General features: G+C 45.3%; 2 protein-coding genes across 3 annotated transcripts; one reads left to right on the top strand and one right to left on the bottom strand.

Annotated features, from left to right (window-relative positions):
* Positions 1 to 9,430, bottom strand: spg21 (SPG21 abhydrolase domain containing, maspardin). Its single transcript, XM_040005134.1, has 9 exons — positions 9,280 to 9,430; positions 9,077 to 9,139; positions 6,404 to 6,565; positions 4,111 to 4,191; positions 1,682 to 1,827; positions 1,496 to 1,604; positions 949 to 1,056; positions 718 to 858; positions 1 to 511 (listed from the first exon to the last, which is right to left on the bottom strand). Exons 2-9 carry the CDS (start codon positions 9,137 to 9,139, stop codon positions 401 to 403), a joined length of 921 nt encoding a protein of 306 aa, XP_039861068.1. The 5' UTR covers positions 9,280 to 9,430; the 3' UTR covers positions 1 to 400.
* Positions 9,431 to 9,586: 156 nt separating this feature from the next.
* Positions 9,587 to 19,558, top strand: pdcd7 (programmed cell death 7). Of its 2 annotated transcripts, XM_040005132.1 has the most exons (5): positions 9,587 to 12,022; positions 12,399 to 12,537; positions 16,454 to 16,684; positions 16,792 to 16,879; positions 19,128 to 19,558. In XM_040005132.1, the coding sequence occupies exons 1-5, from the start codon at positions 11,159 to 11,161 to the stop codon at positions 19,270 to 19,272; spliced, it is 1,467 nt and encodes a 488-aa protein (XP_039861066.1). In that variant the 5' UTR covers positions 9,587 to 11,158; the 3' UTR covers positions 19,273 to 19,558. The 2 variants fall into 2 exon arrangements, with proteins under 2 accessions (XP_039861066.1, XP_039861067.1); XM_040005133.1 differs by lacking the exon at positions 19,128 to 19,558 and having other exon boundaries at positions 16,454 to 16,697; positions 16,728 to 16,836.
* The last annotated feature ends 729 nt before the right edge of the window (positions 19,559 to 20,287 follow it).

Genomic DNA, 20,287 nt, shown 5'->3' on the forward strand with positions numbered 1-20,287 from the left:
TGACAAAGACACTGGACAAAAACGTCATTTTATCTTAAGGAGTTAAACAAACATTTTCAGATATACACCATGAATCCTTCTGTTCATCTTCCTATTAACATGACACCAGTTTACTGCTGGTGGTGTTAACTTTATCCTCCGTCCCAAACAGGCGTGAACACAGTCCAGGCAGTACAAGTGACAGAATCATTCCACATAAGGCAGAGTGTTAGATGTTTTTTAAGCAAAGCGCAGTGCAAAAGTCCCATTTGTGTCCAGGTCTTCTTTAATCAAAATATTGCTTCATGTGTTCAATAAAAAATAATCTCAGGTTACGTGCTGGTTAGCTGTTGAACTCCACAGAAAATCTGCCAGCGTCCTGTGAAATCTGCTCAGAAAGACCCGAGCTGTGGATGCCAGCTCACTGGTAGTCTTCAGAGTCCTGGTTACTGCTCATCTCCAGCTCCTCAGCGCTCACCATGGCAGGGTTTATAGCAGCGTACCTTGTCCCGTGAAACTGGCGCATATGAATCTGTAGACAAGTTAAAACAATGTCAGCTGACAGCGTACGACACACAACGACATGATCAGTGAGCGAGCACAGCTCATCCAACATGAAAATCATCCTCCGTCATCTAAAGCTGCAACAGACTATCCTGCCTGCAGAAGACGAGTTCGGCTAGAATGTGTTTGTGGAGAAGTGCTACACAGGAAACAGACCTGGAAGAAACAGCCTACCTGTATGTAGAGGTTGACCTCAGCGCTCCTGCACAGGTACGGGAAGTTTCCTCCCGTTTTCAGGTGCGCTCTTCTGGCGTTAGGATACAGCTTATACATCTCCTCTTTGGCTTCCAGTGACAGAGCGCTCTGATCAAACACCTCAACATCCAGAAGAAACACCACATCAGGTGACAGGAGCAGCTGAATGGGTTCTGCTATACTTCATGACAACTCTGCTTTAACACTTACATCTATGATGGTCACAGCAACGTCCTTTATCTTGTGTGGCTCCACATACGAGTTCTGACAGTTGAGCGTTAGTCGCGATGCTAACTCACTTTGGTTCAAACTCTCCAGCTGCGGGACCAGGAGGGGAGACAGGAGAGAGGTGCACAAGATTACACTGCTGTGTTCACAGTGGGCAGTCGGAGGGTCACCCACCCACCTCTGGCTCTATTCAGACACGGCTGATGGAGCACAAGGATGTCACTGCACTGGTTTAAAGAAAGCTGTCGGCAGCAGTTCAGGCTGTGTCGATAAATAAAAGGTGCTCAAATCAAATATTGAGGTTTAAGAATTGTATACACTGCGTTTCAGCCTCATATACTGGGTTTCTGTATATATTTGTATAATTGTTGCACCTATTTTCCAATTTCTTAATAAAATGGTCCTGTTCTTCAGCCTGAAAGAACACTGTTTAGCAAAGTGAAATATCTCTGCCTTGGAAAAGCTGATCGAGCAGTAAGGTATTCTGTGGTAACAACACTGTACAAGTAACAGACATGCACACACTTACCCTGTCTACCATGAAATCAATTGCATCTGCCATTTTAGGGTCCACAGGTCCTTTTGCAAAGTTTCCCAGAACAATCTTCTTCAGCAGGAACGCTGGCATCAACCAGAAACTGAGGGACAACACAACACACATGAAATTGACCAAACACTTTGATCCATCCACCATCCATCCATCCATCAAAAGCACCTGTTTGCAGTCCATGTCTGGTTAAAGATGGAGGTGTCGCTGAATGAGTTGCAGAGGATGAGCGAGTGCACTCGGGGAGACTTGTGTGTATACTCAGCAAACTTCTGAGCCAAGAATCCTCCCAGAGATGCTCCAAACAGATGTACCTGAAGAGTCACAGCAACACCGTCACACACTCGAGGCACACCTCGAACCGGCCGTGAGCTCTGCACCTTAATACACGTTCAGTTAAAAACAACATGTGAACGGTAACCAGCAGGAATGAGTGAAAGCTGTCCTAGTTTTGGGTTAACATCTGTTCATACTGTGGCCATGATGGCGAGTGCCAGCGGTGTCCAACAGCAGGTTTCACGAGGTCGCAGTTCCAGCCATTCAGATGTAGCTCTGCATCCATATTCATGTCATGATTACATCCACACGCCTGCCACTGTCAGCAGTTCTGCTCTGGTGTGAATGGATTCCATTACACACACTTTCTATCACAGTATCTGCAGAGTGCTGGAACTGCTTTCCCCACAAGGGGGCACTGTGGTGGTTCCTGAAGCACACTGCTCATTAGCCTAACCTGTGTTTTAGACCCTGGCAGAGTTCTGCATGACCTCCGTTTCTGCTCTCAGCTCACGGTCAGGGTGGTCGCACTCATAAGCTGCGGTTCTAGTGCTTTGGCCAAATCCACTGAGCGGGATCAAAGCCGACTGAAGCCTGACTGACACCAGCATGTAGGGATTTCAAAACCCGACAGCCTTCCATAATATTGTTTGTGTGTAGGCATTTATGAGTTCTTACTGAGATAAGGTGACAGTGCAGTTTAAAAACAATGATTATTACAGAGCCCAGTGCAGTCAGAGCCCTCTCTTTCTTGACCACGGTTGAGGTAAAGTTGTCAGCAGGAGGTGGGAGGACTGTTTGATCACAACTAGGGCTGCCACGATTAGTCGACCAGTCACGATCACGTTGACTATCAAAATCGTCGACGACTAATTTAATAGTCGCTAAATTGAAGCTTTGTAAGATCCTGAAAGACGCAGGAATAAGTAGCAGGATTTAAGAGTGTAATAACGGACTGAAACAGGAGATGGCAGCACTGCATGTACAAGGATGCCAGCTGCCGTCTAATGCCAAAGAAGAAGAAGCAGTCTCCAGAAGCAGAAGAAGCAGTATTGTAGCTGTGTCCAAATTTAAGGGCCGCATCTTTTGGAGGCCGTTACGTTACAGCAGGGGTCTCCAATCCCAGTCCACGAGGGCCGATGTCCCTGCAGGTTTTAGATGTGTCCTTGATCCACCACAGCTGATTTAAATGGATAAATTACCTTCTCAACATGTCTTGAAGTTCTCCAGAGGCCTGGTAATGAACTAATCATGTGATTCAGGTGTGCTGACCCAGGGTGAGATCCAAAACCTGCAGGGACACCGGCCCTCGCGGACTGGGATTGGGGACCCCTGCGTTACAGTGACGTGACAAAGGCCATCCAAGTTCAAAGACTCATCCAAATGCGTCCTCCTTTCCCCCAGATTTGAAGGATGGCTCAGGTGTGTCCTTCGTGGCCCAACCTATCCCACAATTCATAGCACGGCCCAGCCAATTCCAGTTTCCCACAATGGTGGCAGCTACTTAGTTTTAATATTACTCTTTCTGGGTCATGAAATAAACTTTTAAGATATTTTGCAATATCTTAAATATCTTTCTAATATCTTAAATATGTAGCAGTGTAAAATTAAAATATCTGCCCGGTTTATCAAGACATCACATGTTTGCAAAAGCGCTCCGATGTTTTCGGAGACGTCTGTTACCCACCAGCTCGATAGCTAGCCGGGGTTCAAGGCTCCTTAGAGCCGGCAAGAACAGTGAACTCCCAGCACATCGTTTTCAGACTCTGCGCAGTCTTTAGCTACTCAGATTAAACTTGATACAGAAGTCATTTAGATAACTTAAAATGTTATTGTTTGGCTTTTTCAGTGTTTTATTTGTTCCTGAATAAATCGGTTTGGCTGAGATTAAAGTTTAAACACAGCTGAATAAACGTCTAACAGAAAACTGATTAAACTGAAGTGTGAGATGGTCGAGAGTTTACTTCAGTGTCCTGTTATATTTTAGATAGCAAGGAGCAGACGGCTGAGTTTATTAACCTCCAGAGAGACAATCTGCAAATTTCATTAAATAAAGACAAGATGATAATAAACTATCATCTTGTCTTTATTGTTAGTTAGCACAGACCTTACACACTTAAAGCTGTAAGCTAATGATAGTTATATAAGAGCAGATGCTGCTGGTGCAATAAGCTGTACGTCCAATGGATGATGATCTGATTAGTCGACTCATCGCAAAAATAATCAGTGACTAGTTGACTGTCAAAATAACCGTTTGTAGCATAATCACAACTCTGGTCTACATACAGATCAGTCACCGTCAACACAAAGTACGGCCTTACTTTATCCAGTTGCAGATGATCCAGAAGCTTCCTGAAGCCATCGCAGAACTCCATGAGATCCCAGTAGACCGGATACTGCAGCTGCAAATCACAGCACCAAAACAACGCCATCACATTCAGTTAGTGGTGTCAGGCATATTCCATTATCTGGTTATTAAGTTTGTACTTGGAACAAACTGTGTGGGGTTAGCAATGAACATTTCAAGCAGGTCCATCATGTCCCTGACTCAGCGGCAGACACTCCCACAGTTTCACAACTTCCTGACTCGGGCTGGGTATCGTCACTGATTTCTAGAATTGATTTGATCCCGATTCACAAGGTCCCGATTCGATCCACGACTCAATTAGATCCAATTTTAACTCAGACATTCAGAAATATGATTCTGATCATTTATCAGTACTGACACTTGTGAGACTTCATCAGAGGTGTGAGCATCACAGCAGAGGCCTTGTGTCAAAGTAACTGAGGATAAAACAGAAAAACATGAAGGAGATTTTCCTGGCCTGGCTTTTTATAACAGATAACCTTAAAAACATTCTGCTGTAGAACAAAAATGAAAGAAAACCATGAATCAACATCTGAATATTACCTGATGCTGCTGAAGTGAAGCAGAGCAAAGTTACAGAGGTTTGATTAGAAACACAGCTGAGCGTTTTGCAATTTGGCATAATTTTAAAAAGTTTGTATTTCTTCAGTATGACACAGCAGAAATGAGGCTTTGTTGTTGGAAGTCATTAAAAAAAATAACAAACAAAAACAAAAAAACAGCGGTGGACAGCGATGTTTGACTGGTGGGTAATTAGCAAGTAAATAATGCAGAAAACAGGAAACTGAGCTGTTCAGGGACTTTACCGTGGTGGCAGCAAAGCAGCAGAAGTCAGAGGGAATTCATGACGATGTTATCAAACATGAAGTGTAGTTTGAATCTTTTGGTTTAGTGAATGTTGGTCGGAAAGTGACAAAACCTGCAGCATCAGAATCTGTGAGCTGTCGGCTCACAGATGCACCTGATGCGTCAGGTCCACGCTTTGTGTTTGTGCTGAATCCGCTCACCTGCTCTCATTTACTGTTTTAGCTGTTTGCCGGTTGATGAAATGGTTTTGTGAGGTTTAACCTAGGGCTGGGCGATAGGACCTAAAATCCATTTCGAGGTATAATTTGAAGCATGTGCGGTAACGACTTACATCGTGATATATTCTGTTCTTCTGTATAACGTGTTTTCCACACTACAAGGGGCAAAAGCCTTTAATTTTCTCAAAGATCGACAGTGCGCCTCATGTATGAATTCTGGTTGTGCTCACTGACCTCGAACCGATTTTATGCGGTACCCGCTAGCTTCCACCTAAACATGACATAGCATGTTCTGACTGAGAGATTTCTGAAGCATTCAAACGTACAGCTCTGCTGTCACTTCCAACATAAATGAAGACAGGAAACTAAACAGCAGTGGCGTTTGTAGGGTTACTGAAGTTGGGCTACCTGGTATATAATGATGTGCTACGTGATCGCTAGCTACACAGCTATGTTAGCATAATATAAACAGTGAAGCTGGAGGATGAACGCTAACTTTTTTTTCCACTCGATAAAATTTAACGTGGGGGTCTGGTGGTCAGGGACAAATGCAATCGCATAGCAGGATGCTGTAAACGGACCAAACTTCAGCCAGGAGAACAACTGAGATGATCCATCCACAATACGAGGTTAGTCATTAATATACTGCAACAACATGGGAATAGAGAGGAGAATTCAGCATTAATGAATCGATGGTACGGAACTGGAGGAAGCGCAGTTTTTGGCTTTCCCCATATTTCAAAAGTGCTTCATCTCTTTGCTGTGACTGTCGCCCGCCATAATTTGCAGATGATACTGCTTGCAGCCGCTCCCATGCTTTCGTCCAAAACAGGCGCAGCTTAATGACACCATCAACATGCGTTATCGCGGTAGAGCTGTATAGTCAAAATCCGTGGGCCAGATTTATATAGTTTCTGCCGCCCACCCGTAGTTTAACCTGAGATTCTGGTGTTTCTGGCAAAATACATTTATATTTAAAAATCGATTCAGGATTGAATGAATCGATATTGCTTTATCCAAGGTAAAATTGATTTTAATCGGAAAATCAATTATCGAAACCCACTCCTAATCCCGACTGAGGCTTTGTGCTACTGTGGCAGAGCGTCTCATCTTCCAGTAGCAACTGGACTTAATATGTTATTCAAAGAACTGCCAAAGAAATTTGAGGCAGACTATCCTGTGCAGAGTTACTGCACACAATAGTCCACTGGGATCGCTCACCGAGATGACTCTGTAGCCCCAGCCCGTCAGAGCCAGCACCTGCTGAAAGAACACCTCTGCTGTGCCGCTGACTGGAGGGAGGAAGATGATGGGACAGCGGACACTCTTTGGCCCAGCGTCGTACAGTGACCACACCTTACTGTCATCGTCATCAACAATAATCTGAGGAGAGAAACACATGACAGAGACCAGCTGCCTATTTAAAACAACATGCCAACAGAAAGACTGCAGCTCTTAAAGGTTGTGATGGAGACCAAACATTTTACAGTTGCCGTTTCCTGAGCCCATTCAGTCACATCTCTGTTTTTCAAAAACATTCATTATATGTTCTGATTTTTGTACATTTTATATTCATTTCATCATTCACCGTGAATGTGATGCCAGGTTCTTTGTTGGCCATTCTACGTGCCGCCCATCTGTGACTAAATGCTCACTACATGTATCCATGTTGGAGTTTTATTACAGCGTTCACTAAATACAGAATGATGAGTGCTGCAGGCCTGGCTCATGTTACATATATGCTGCGGTAAACGGACTGCTTCTACTCTACCCAAGCATTTTTCTATGCATGTACTTTCTATCCAGCAGGATGCCTCAGTATATGCTGTTATTTTTGTGCCTCTATTCTGAGTGCGCCTACATAATTTTTGCAAATACAAATGTTGCATTTTGAGGAGAAAATTATTTTGAGTGAAGAAAATTCATTGCTGCTTGCAAGAAATGTATTTCAGTGTTTGCTATTATCCACACACATACACACACACACACAAATTCTGATTGGCTGTTTTGGTGTCCAATCAGCTCGCTAGCTACTGCATTCCAGAAACACTGTCCAAAGTGTAGCTGAATCCAGTGGAGTGCTTTGGTTTAAACTAGATTAAAACCCATTTTTGGGTAGTGTCTTTAATTATTTTATTTTAAAATATATAATTTTTAAGACCATCTTTTATCCTGTCTTTCTCTTCTCACCCCAACCAATCACAGCAGATGGCCCCGCCCCTCCCTGAGCCTGGTTCTACAGGAGGTTTCTTCCTGTTAAGAGGGAGTTTTTCCTTCCCACTGTCACCAAAGTGATTGCTTATGGGGGGGGGGGGTCATATGATTTTTGGAGTTTTCTCTGCATGTACTATTGTAGGGTCTACCTTATAATATAAAGCACCTTGAGGCAACTGTTGCTGTGATTTGGCACTGTGCAAATAAAATTGAATTGAAATTGAACACTTTTTACTCTCTACTGCACAAATATGGGCACTGCACAGCTGTGGATTAAATGAAGCTTGGAAACAAAAGATTTTTTATCGTCCATGCCGCCCTAGTTTAGCTGTCAGAGCACGTGATGCTGAAAGCAGCGGCCCTGTGACTACTGCACACAACATCAGTATAAATGTGACCATGTGACAGATGGCTGACTGACCAACATGTGTTAAGGACAGAAGCCTTCAGTGCTCACATGACAACAAAGCAGGAAGTCTGCAGTGGCAGAAAGCCTCATGCACACCAGATCTGAGGACAGCCAGGCATTCAGTAGCTCACAGACTAACCACTTGGAGCCTAACTATTTCCTGGCACGGCGACAGAGTGAACCCATGTTCAGACAGCACCACCAACAGCAGTGTGTTAGTGTGAGCAGAACTAAGCTGCTGTGACTCTCCCTGGAGGAGTGTCACTGGAACTAAAGAGAAGATGTCGTGATGAAGAGCAGCTCTAACACATGGACGGGGGAAACGTGGTACATACTAGTACATAGTAGTACTAATGTACTAAATGTACTAATGTAGTAAAACTAGTTTGTGGTGCAACTCAAATGCGGCTGCACCAAAATCCTGTGGATCATATGAGATGTTGTCATGTTCAGTGCCAAAGGTCACACCGAGCACACGACTGGTGATCTGACCACAAGAATGCTTGTGCATCCACGTGTAACCCTCCATGTATTCATGTGCACTGTCACAATCACTATGACATTTCAAAATGAAATACACTGCCATGTCAGAAACACACGTATAACAACATAAACAACTCCAGCTCCAAACAACGTTTTTAGAGCGTTTCCTGCTCAGTCATCTCTGAAAACTCAGACATGGATGATGATGATTCTGAAATTATACCTTCATATATCACATACATTTACTTTTAAAGTCCTATCCACCCACCTTTCCCCACTTTAAAGTCCGTGGTCAATTTGAACATGAGCATTTAAAAACTATTAAAGAAAAAAGTCTAAATTGTCTTACATCAAAAGCAGGGTCTGTAATTTAGGACAGACGTTAAAAAAACCTCAAAGTTGTGTTTCTAATGCCACTTCCTGTAAACTCTCCCCGACTCCTCCAGGGTATGCTCGCAAAAATATTTAACAATCATTTTGTAATTAGTCGAACTACATGTGCAAACTCTAGACTGCCTACTGACATTTTTGTTTTCATGCTGCTCAATCCAGCACGAAAGTTAAATAAAAATGGCTTTTTCTTCATGTTGTGGTTCAGTGGAGCAGAAGGCCTCGGTGAGCTCGGATCATAGTTTCGGTTCCAGCCCGCCTCCGCCATGCACCTGTACTAAACAGTAACCTGGCTTCTAACTGCATGAGAGTTTGTTTTTCCTCGCAGGCACAGAGAGGACATAACAAGTGTGTACTTCCTTAATGACGCAGTGGGCCGAGCAGCTCTGTGTACTCACTCTCTTCAGTGGCACCGTGCTTCTGAACCAGTTGTAGTCCGGAGACACTTTAATCTCGTCCATCTGTGGACACACAAAGTAGCAGTCACAGGATGGCGGCGTGCTTCGGCCGGGGGAGGTTCGGGGAGAAAACACCACCCGCCGCGGCTACCTGCTTTTAGCTCCGCGGCTAACTGCACGAGAGCACCGGCTAAATGACTTACCACAGATGTTCACCGCGGCCCGAGACGCCGTGACGCTGCTGTTCCCGTGCTACCCGTGGACGTCAGTCACCGTATTCGAGACTCCAGGTCCATGTCGGGGTACTGTTTCTTAAGCGGCCGCCTACTCATGTGACTCTGCTTTCACACACTTCCGTAAAAGCTCCTGGCTGCCGCGTTCACCTCCGCGCCACTTCTTCTATTGGTTTAATGAAGAATGAATCGAAAGCTTCCAGCGCAGCGCCCCCTGCTGTTTCCTTTTAAGCTAATAATCTAATTTATCTAACGCAAACATGGCGTAACTGCTCCAGGTTTGTATTATCTGCAGTGATGAGGATAAAACACAGAAAAACATGAAGGAGATTGTCTTGGCCTGTTTTTTATAGCAGCCAACCGCCTTAAAAGTATTCTGCAGTAGACCGATAAATAAGCAAATCATGCAGAAAACAGATTTTTGATGGTAAACTGTTCTTGGAGCACAACGAGAGAGAGAGAGAGAGAGAGAGAGAGAAAGCTGTGCAGGAAGCGTGATATTATTGCGGTGGAAGCAAAACAGCAAGAGTGAATCTGTGACGATGTTTTTCAAACATGAAGTGTAGTGTCGTCTCCCAATTCAGGGGGCGAATCTTTCGGACCGATTTGAAAGCTGATTATGTCACAGCGAGGCAACGAAGGCTGCTGCAGAAGCAGATGAAGAATATCGAAAAACTAAATGTTAACCCTTTGCACATTTCATGTAATTTTGCTCGGCAGTTTACTTATTTTTACTGTTTGTCCTTTTCTGTACTTCTTTATTTCATCTGCACTTGTCTGTTTGTGACGTCTGCACTGCGCCGTGTTTTTGTTATTCAATAAATGCATTGCAAAAAAACAACAACAAAAACAAATGTGTCCTCCTATTCCCCGGATTTGAAGATGGGTCGGGTGTATCCTTCGTTGTCCACGCTATCCCAGGATTCATAGCACGGCAGAAAAGTAAGCTTTTAATAGTAAGTACTCAGTTTTATGTCACTCATTTATGCGGCGAAACAAATGTTTTAAGAAGAACATTAAACCATTACTATTGGCCACATGTAGGCAAAGTTATCTGACATTAGTGATGTTAGTAACTTAACGCGGTTCAGGTTCTACTTGATTTTAAAGCCTTTCAAAAGTTGACTTTAATCTTACAGAGATTGTAAAGATTTTATGGATATTTAAAGTCAGTAATATATCAAACAGAACAAGCTGACATATAGGTTTTCAGCCCTGAATATCACGGCACAAGCAGGATTTATTGCACTGTTAATGTAAGCTTGATTATTTTCCTGCCTCTGTTTGGTGGAGTCGCGCCAAACGGACTTTAGCATTTGTCTTAATGAGCTGACAGTTCACTTGTTAACAGACCAAACTTCAGTCAGGAGAACAACTGTGATAATCCATCAACAATACGAGGTTAGTCATTAATATACTACTGCATGGGCTGTTACATATTTGAGGTTTTAAAAGGATAAGGTTTTAAAAACTGAGCCACTAAAACCGAGAGAGGCCGACAGTGATCACTGGCTTTTTATGGACTAGTTCAGATTAAATACAACAAGATACAAACATGTTAAAAACACAACAGCCTTAATAAACTCAGAGTAGTTTGGACCGGGATGCAGGGTTCAAACGCCATCATTTAACAACCTCGCACTTCCGGCCTGCGAAGGCCATGTACGTCGAAGGATGCGGCCCCTGAGTGGCTGAGTCCCACATTTCCGCCTGTAGGTGGCGATGATGCAGCCGCAAGTTGGTTACCACACAAACATCAAGAACTAAAGAAGAAAATCGCCGCGCACTGTTCTGTTTCAGCGGTGTGGTTCCGAGTTTTCTTCAAGGATACGGTGACTGTTACCGGGCCATGGATAGCTCGTACCGCTCAGACACTTCGGGCTATAACAGCCGCTATGTGCACTCGCAGTACAGTCACCCCGGGCTTCACGAAGCGCGGGAGCCGGACCTCACGGCTCCACCGTGGACGCCTCCGCCGGCTTACGACGCTCGTCCCTTCGGTGTGGGTTTCACGGGACCACCTTTTGCCCAGCCTTATGGATTTGACCCCTCTGTGCCCCCGCCTGGTTTCGGCTGCCCACCCCCCGGACACCTCCTGAACGTGCCACTCCCAAGCATCCGCGGAGCCCCACAGGAACTCCAAACACGGCCTCACGCTCCTCGCTGTGACCGTGAGCTAGCGTCAAATCGCAGCCACACGGAGCACCGCGGCCCGGTAGCGACACGGGATCCGGACGATGATGTGACCCGGCAGAGGAAGCAGGACACGAAATGGGTCAGACAGTTCTTACAGGCCACAGGGAAGAAGAGCTGCGGGAGGCTACAGAGCCAGCACTCGCCGCAACTGAGCTCCATCTCCTCCCTCAGACAGGCTCTGTACGGGGCAGCTCAGCTCATTTCACGGCTGGAAGACCTTTGTCACACTCTGACTCACTCTCTGCACGGTGACGGTCAGTGGACGCACTCATACTTAAGGGCTTTAGACATCAAGGCAGAGCTGGCGGACAAAGCCAGACTTCTCGCCGACACCTCACGGTTAGGTGAGCTGAAGGCTCAAGTGTCCCGGGCTGCTTGCAGGAGGCTCCGCAGACTCAGAGCCAGGAGAGAAGCAAAGACGGAGGAGAAAGACGCGGAAGAGCGCAGGTCTCTCAAAGAGACCGCTGTAGACAAATGGAGGATGAAACTGATGCAGGAAGTGGAGGAGAAGAAAAAGGTATGAACGATTTTGTCAGCCACGTGTTTAAAGAGTTAACTGTTACACTTCCCGTGGCTGTAATCATGGCCAGGGTTTCATATTATGACGCCAACTGCATGTTTGGGACAGTTTGTTCCACTTTTGGCTCAGATCATAGTGCTGCAAAGACTGTGTTTATGAGCGGCAGCCAATCAGACTGCAGCAAGCTTAAAGAGCGGTTGGTACTGAAACAAGAGGTGCTCCAAAGCGCTTGTGTCAGGGCTGCATCAAGTATGGAGGCCCAGAATGAAACGCTCTGAAGAGGGCTCATTATGGCCACAGCTTGTTCCTGTCATAGCGCCTGTCGTCCTGTGTGGTGTTGTTCCAAATGCTAACATCAGTGTTTGTGTTGCAGGAGAAGGAACTGAAGATGGCTGCAGACTCTGTCCTTTGTGAAGTTAGGAAGAAGCAGGCGGATGTGAAGAGGATGCAGGACATCCTGAGATCCCTGGAGAAGCTGCGTAGGCTACGGAGAGAAGCGGTATCCAAGAAAGGTGGGAGTAGGTGTTGTTTCGAGCTGGATGCACTCTCAGAGTGGACTCTCCCCCTGTCTATCAGGTTGCAGCAAACCTGAATCTTTCTTATTAATTTATGCTGGAGTCTTTAATGCTTTAGTATTGAATGGGCTTTGCAGACTTCACCATGGTTACAGTTGGACAATTTTTCCATGCCTTAAAAACATTTGACAGACCCCCAAAAGTCGTTGGTGGCGTTTGAATGTGTTCTTACTTAAAGACATGTTATTTGCTATAATGATTAGGGGTGACATACATTTTTTTTCCTGAGATGACACAAAAATGGGTGTCTGGTGGGATGCTACGAAAGAATATTTGAGGACGAGGATTATTTCCTTAGCTTCCTTTTATGAAGAAGACAGCTAATGAAAATATCACCACACAGGAATCTCAGCTAAAAGGAGGCTTTACATTCTTATACTAAGAACAGGGCTATGAAAGATAGCCTTTGATTGTGTTGAATGGGATTATTTGTTTAAGACATTAGAAAAAATTGGCTTTGGCCTTCGTTTTGACACATGGGTTTATATTGGACGCATTTTATTCACAAAGATCCATGAGACAAGGTTGCCCCCTCAGCCCTGGGTTGTTCACAACTGCCATAGAACCTTTGGCACAAAAGTTGAGAAACAACATGAAAGTTGCTGTGGACAGTAATCATCATAAACTTATTTTATATGCAAATTCATAACATGACATGGGCAGAATAATGCCCATGTTAGGACAGTCCCCTTATACTTTATTCAAACAGTGGCAATTTTGGTGGTCCTCAAATGGTCTCAGATACTCCTGTATACAAATTGCCTCCGACTATACTGATATGGTTAAAGCAAACATGAGACCAATGCTGGAAAAAATTGGTAGATTGTTTAGAATAAACCTTACACAATGATGACTCCACATGTGATTTATTATATAATATCTAGTATCCCACTTATATATTCAAGATTCTTACTTTAAAGAACTGGATAGTTTGATTCAGCAGTTTCTCTGAGGCAGGTCAAGTCAAGTGGCCTTGTTGTCAGAAAGTTCCTCCGAGACCTGGTGCTACATATTACATATAACAGGCAATCAACAAAAGACTATATAAAGTACAAGTGTGCCAAAATTGCAAAACAAACAGTGCAACACCAGACAACAGAACGATACAGACACAGGACAGTGCAGTCACAACACTGCAACAGTGACAGTGGGTTGTGCAAAAAGTGTGTGTATGAGGAAAAAAAGTGCTTATGGTAGGTGTGTGTCAGTCCACTCATTCAGTGTTCAGGAGTTTGATGGCTTGGGGTTTGGTTTGGTTCCCAAACTTTTTTTTTTTGCTGGGCCCCCCTTTGTTTTGCAAGACAAATGTCCGCCCCCCCCCCCCCCCCCCCCCCCGCGCGCGCGCGCGCACACACACACACACACACACACACACACACACACACACACACACACACACACACACACACGCCCATATTTTGCTCCATTGTGGTTTATTTCACACCTCAAACATTTAGTAAACAGTTAAGCAAATACAAGTAATCTGCAATAAATTACAGGTAATAATAAAATGAACTACTAACTCTTTTACGCTGCGTCCGCACCTACACGGGTGATTTTGAAAACGCAGCTGTTTCGTCCACGTAAACGGCGTTTCGAATCAAAACTGAGATTTTTTTAAACTCCTGTTTTGCGTTTCCGTGTGGACGAGGAATACAGAGTTCGTCACGCAACGTCAAAGTTATGCGCCTTTATTCACGTCACGCTGTGGCCACGTTATTGTTTACATGAGATGAATTGCAGAATGGCAGATAGAGACAAAATACTGTTAATCTGACTGTCTGCAGGTTTTACACACAGTTGCTGTCCCTCCATTTACAAAGGCAGAGGCGTCACGGTGGGATTATTTTACATGTAGTTGTTGTTTCCTGTGTAATAATATTCAACATTGCATCAATACATTTCTCAAAAAATGCCTCTCTGTGCAAAATGGGTTCAAAAACATGAACAGCTGTGGGATCCTGTTTGTCTGTGATTTAAACAGCCCAGCGCTGCTCCTGATGCAGGGGAAACCAACCCTGCAGGGAGACCTACCTCAGCACCTGTGCAGGTGAAGCCAAAGGGAAGATTTGCTTCAGCATATTTTCTAGTCTTTGTCTTAGAATGAAGTTGGTTTGGAAACATATTCAGCGATGCTTCATCTCCTGCTTTGCGTTTGTGTGGGCGCCCCGTGGTAGCAGTGTCCAAGCGTTTTGTTTTTGTTTTTTTTCCCCTTTTCATACTGCGCCCCCCCTGCAATGGCTCTGCGCCCCCCCCCTAGGGGGCGGGCCCCACACTTTGGGAAAGTCTGGCTTGGGGGAAGAAAGTGTTTCACAGTCTGGCAGTGAGGGCCCCAGTGCTCTGGTACCTCTTGCCAGAAGGCAGCATGGTGAAGAGTGTGTGTGAGGGGTGTGTGGGGTCCTCCACGATGCTGGTGGCTTTGCAGATGCAGCGGGTACAAAAAGTGTCTGTAATGCAGGGAAGAGAGGCTCCAATGATCTTCTCAGCTGTTCTCACTATCCATTGTATGGTATTGTGATCCAGTATGGTGCAGTTACCATACCAGAGTGTGCAGCTGCTCAGGACGCTCTTGATAATTGGACCTCCATAGAAGGTGGTGAGAATGCATGGAGGGAGATGGGCTTTTCTCAGCTTCCGCAGGAATTAGAGATGCTCTTGGGCCTTTTTAGTTATGGAGCTGGTGCTGAGGGACCAGGAGAAATTCTCCACCAATGAATTTGATGGTCTCGACGACCTCCACAGAGGATCCCTGTTAAGTGGACAGTGATCTCCTTTGTTTTTTCCACGTTTAGAGACAGCTTGTTGACTCTACACCAGTCCGTTAGCTGTTGCGCCTCTTCTCTCTATGCTGACTCATCCCTCTTCCTGATGAGACCCACAACAGTCGTTTCCTCGGTGAACTTGATGATGTAGTTTGAACTGTGCATTGCTGCACAGTCGTGAACAGCAGTGGGCTGAGCACACAGCTCTGAGGGGCTCAGGTCCTCAGTGTGGTTGTGTTGGAGATGCTGTTACTGATCCGGACTGTCTGAGGTGTCTCTGTCAGAAGGTCCAGGATCCAGCTGCAGAGGGAGGTGTTCAGGCCCAGTAGGCTCAGTTTTCCAATGAGGTGCTGAGGAATGATTGTGTTGAATAATGAACTGAAGTCTATGAACAGCATTTGCACATACATGTGTTTATTGTTGAAGTAGGTGAGAGGTGCCAGAGCTGACAGGAGTTCAGTTAATTTGGGTCTGTTGTGTTGGTCATTGATCAGTGATGACTGATCCAACAAACAAGAGATCAACTGCAGGGATTATGGACACTTGGAACAGTCTGAGGGTTGTTAGAGTGCAGGTGGGGGAACCTGACCTGATGTAGGTGAGGTTTCAGGGCACATGTACCCATGCATTCATAGGTGCGTCATGAGCCTCACATCCACTGGCCTCCACAAGTGTCCTGGAATCTGAGAGAGTCCGTGCAGGCGTCCCAGCGTGAAGTTTAAACTCACACATAGATTCAGACATGAGACATGTGACTCCATTTATGCCAGGTGTCGTGGAAGTTTAACACTGAAAAGCACAGCACTTCTTTAAATACAGGTCATCCTTGACCCCTCAGAGAAAGAGATAGTGTCACCTAAAGACTGCTTCCTGCCTCATCCCACCACTTCCTGAGAGATATTGGAACAAAAATCTCCACCTGTCGAATCCCCCCACACGGCCCCTGGGTGTCTCCAATGTCCTCACGAAGCCTAGTTGAGCGTGCAATAAAGTTGAAACTAAATGCTGTCCCGCATGAATTCAACTGAGTGACACAGAAGCGATATTACTGAAACATGTGATAAATAATAAAATACATTTCCATCACACAGGCATTGTGACTGAGTTGCAAAACGATGAGGTGTTCAGCAGCACCCTGGAGCAGCTGAGAATGGTGATAAAGAGGAGGACTGTAGTTTACTCGGCAGAGGAGAAGGCCCTGATGGTGATGCTGGAAGGAGAGCAAGAGGAGGAGAGGAGGAGAGAGCGGGAGCGCCGAGTGAGGAAGGAGAGAGAGCGACAACTGCAGAGGAAGCACAGAGTGGACTCCATGCTGTTTGGAGGTATGGCTGTGCACGTGTGTGCACGTGTGTGTGCGTGTGTGTGCGTGTGTGTGCGTGCACAGGGTATGACTGCGTTGTCATCCACTCCTGTTGTGTTTGTTTGATAGAAGAGTTCCCAGGCAGCTGTGCCCTGCAGCCCTTCAGAGACTATTACAGCCAGGCGGAGCACTCGCTGCCTGCGCTCATCCACGTCAGGTCAGTCTGCTCGTCACACATCTTTGTACACTTTGCTTTCTCTGTTGGGCTCTTTGTGAGGAAAGTGTAGAAAATATGAATAATAATATAATAATACATTTTATTTATAAGCGCCTTTCAGACCCTCAAGGTCACTTCACAGTAGCACGTAAACAATACCATAAAAAACATAAGAAAAATGTACATATAGCAAACATGGTAGATAAAATTTAGACATAAACAGTCATAAAAGTATAAAAGCAAATATAAAAACTGAGCAGGTAAAAATGGCCTAAGACAGATCAGGTGTATGCAGTTCTAAACAGATGGGTTTTGAGTAGTGATTTAAAAGTGGTGAGACAGTGTGTGGTCCGGAGAGCAACTGGAAGTGCATCCAAAGTCTCGGGGCAGAACAACTAAAGGCTCTGAGTCCAATGGTAGTCAGGCGAGCAGGTGGAACTGACAGAAGGGAAGCTGAGGAAGAGCGGAGTGTACGAAGGGGCGAGGGTGTGTGGAGAAGATCGGATAGATATGGAGGAGCGAGGTTATGAAGCGCTTTGAAAGTGAGAAGCAGGATCTTGACACGGAGGTGAACTGGGAGCCAATGGAGCTGTTTAAGAACAGCTGTTATATGTTCAGTGGATCTAGTTCTGGAAATAATACGAGCAGCTGTATTTTGAACCAACTGCAATTTATGGATGATTTATGAGGTAAACCATAGAGAACAGAATCACAATAATCCTGACGAGATGTGACAAGAGCATTGACAAGTATGGCGGTACTGTGTGGTGTGAGTGAGGGACGAAGACGGTTAATATTACGGAGATGAAAGTAGGAAGACCGAGTGATATTATTTATATGTGCTGTGAAGGACAGAGTGCTATCGAGGATGACACCAAGACTCTTAACCTGAGGGGAGGGTGTGACATCAGAGTTATCAATGGATAACGAAAGACTGGTTGGAACTGGAGTCAGTTTTGATCTGGAGCCTATTAAAATTCTGTTTTATTGCCATTAAGTTTAAGAAAGTTGTGAGAAAACCAGAGCTTGATTTCACTTAAACAGTCAGAAATGGATGTGGGTGGGAGAGTAGCTGTGGGTTTGGAGGACAGGTAGAGCTGGGTGTCATCTGCGTAGCAGTGAAACTGGATGTTATGCTTCCTAAAAATATTACCTCGGGGTAGGAGATAGATGATAAAAAGTAAAGGACCCAGGACAGAGCCTTGGGGTTCACCGGAATTAACTGGAGTAGATACTGATCTGTGACGGAGTAATTGAACAAACTGTGAGCGGCCAGAGAGATAAGAAGTAAACCAGGCGAGTGCTGAACCATTGATGCCAACAGATGCTAATCTGTGAAGGAGGATGCAGTGGGAGATGAGTCCAGAGTCAGCTGCAAGCAGAAGATCATTGGAGATTTTTACCAGAGATGTTTCTGTGCTGTGACATGAACTGAAGCCAGACTGAAACTGTTCGTACAGGTTATTTCCAATGACGCGATGATGAACCTGTGCAGCCACTATCACTATGAAGGGAGAGAAATGCCAGCGTTTGTCCTTCAGTCCATCTGTGAAGGATGGCTGACAGTGGTTAAACTGGCATCTTATGAAAACATGGTTCGTGGTCTATTAGATAAATATTATCAGTATAACTGTATTTGGTCTTCTTTCACCAGTTGGCTCTTTGCCACTTGATGTACATGTAGGTAAGTGCGTAGTGGTTGGTGTGTGCAGAACAGAGTACAACAGTGTCCCAGCCTGAGTTGGCTGGGACGTCCACGCTTCCCCAGAGTGGACGTCCAGCCTGAGTTGGCTGGACGTCCACTCTGGGGAAGCGTGGCAGCGGTGTTGAATGTGGATGATCCTTCTCGCTGCAGAATGAAGGGCTTGGGAATGACAGCAGCTGCTGACATCCTCTTCCTCGGCACCGTGTTTAACATACCTGAGTGCTGCAGACCTGCAAACCGGCCAAACTTCTGCTTTCCTCGAGGTGTTCACACTGATGATGATGAGCTAACTAAGTGTGTGTTACTCCCACTCTTCATTCCAGTGGCAGCAGCAAGGCTCGTGTGGGGACGTAACAGCTGCAGTTGCGTCTGGTGTTTGCATTTATCATAGTTTTGAATGTTCCCACATGTATAATGTTAGAAGTGACAGAGAGAGGACTCGTATGGCAAAAACAGCTGTTCAATAAGAGAACGAGCTATGATTCATATACCAGCAGTTTGACTAATAACATGAGTTCTGCCACCCACGTATTTGTGTTTCAGAAAAGAATGGGACACATGTTTGGTGGCAGTAGATCATCCTGGTAGTTCATCCGTTCCTCAGAGCTGGGTCCTGCCGAACCCCCCATCAGACCAGGCCTGGGCCTCCGCCCTGCAGACGAGTGACACGGACTGTGAGAACCTCTGACTGGTCCTCGGCTGCACAGTGCAACAACCAGGTGACGGTGACAAAGATGGCCGCAGCTTACCTGGAGCTTTCAACGCGCTTCCATCGACGCTTAGACGAGAGGAGCAGCAGTCTCTGCATTTGAAACGGATGTAAGCCTTCTTGGGACAACAGGAAGTGTTTTATCTGTGAGGTGCAGCGTGGAACAGCCCACAGTATGGACTTATGCCTGTTTTCTTTACTCAGTAACAGTTTGTATTTTACTCTGATGAATTTTCTAAAGACAAAATAAAATGAACAATATGAAGTTGTCACGCAGTTTATTATCCACAGCAACATATTACTCATGGTTCAGTGCCCATGTGTTTAGGAGAAAGTGTCACCTGTAGCCCGACTCACATGAGAGGGGTAAACGCTGCTCGATCACAGAGGAGTGGGCACAGCAGGACGGTGTCTGCGTCCTCTGATCCTGCGTTTTCTCAGCTCTGTGGTCTGCAGCAGCTTCATTTCTATTCAAAGACTTTACACTATATTGTTAGCTACAAATACTACAGCTCTAGAGCCCCCCCTTTAAGACGTCTGGTCTTCTGATTAGCTGCCTGTATAAACATCGGAGCCAAGAGCTGAAAAGGTGTTGATCTCACAGGGATCACGTGTACTTTCTTTGACCTCTTCGGTCATGTTACCATGTTTAATGATTGTCCTCCACTGTGAAAACACGTAATGCACCTAATAAAGTGACCGGGAGGTAAGTGTGGCCACTATGTTGTTAGGTATAATTAGTGTGTGTTAAGTCCTTATTGACTTCAGAACAGCCTTAGTTGTCACGCTCAAGAACCCAGTCTGACATTATTTGGGCTTTACCTCACGACGGCTTATCCTAAAGAAGATGCCTGCACATCAGCAACAAGACTTGGGTAGACTGGCGTTCAACAGTGCTGAGGAGGCACTAAGGAGCTCTTCTGCAGACAGTTTAAAGCAGTCTGGTCGTTCTCCCCTTATTGCTGCCACAGCTGCTGCCACCAGAAAGCTGCTC

The sequence above is a fragment of the Simochromis diagramma genome, unplaced genomic scaffold (assembly GCF_900408965.1).
Source record: "Simochromis diagramma unplaced genomic scaffold, fSimDia1.1 OVJJ01000085.1, whole genome shotgun sequence".
NCBI classification, from domain to species: domain Eukaryota; kingdom Metazoa; phylum Chordata; class Actinopteri; order Cichliformes; family Cichlidae; genus Simochromis; species Simochromis diagramma.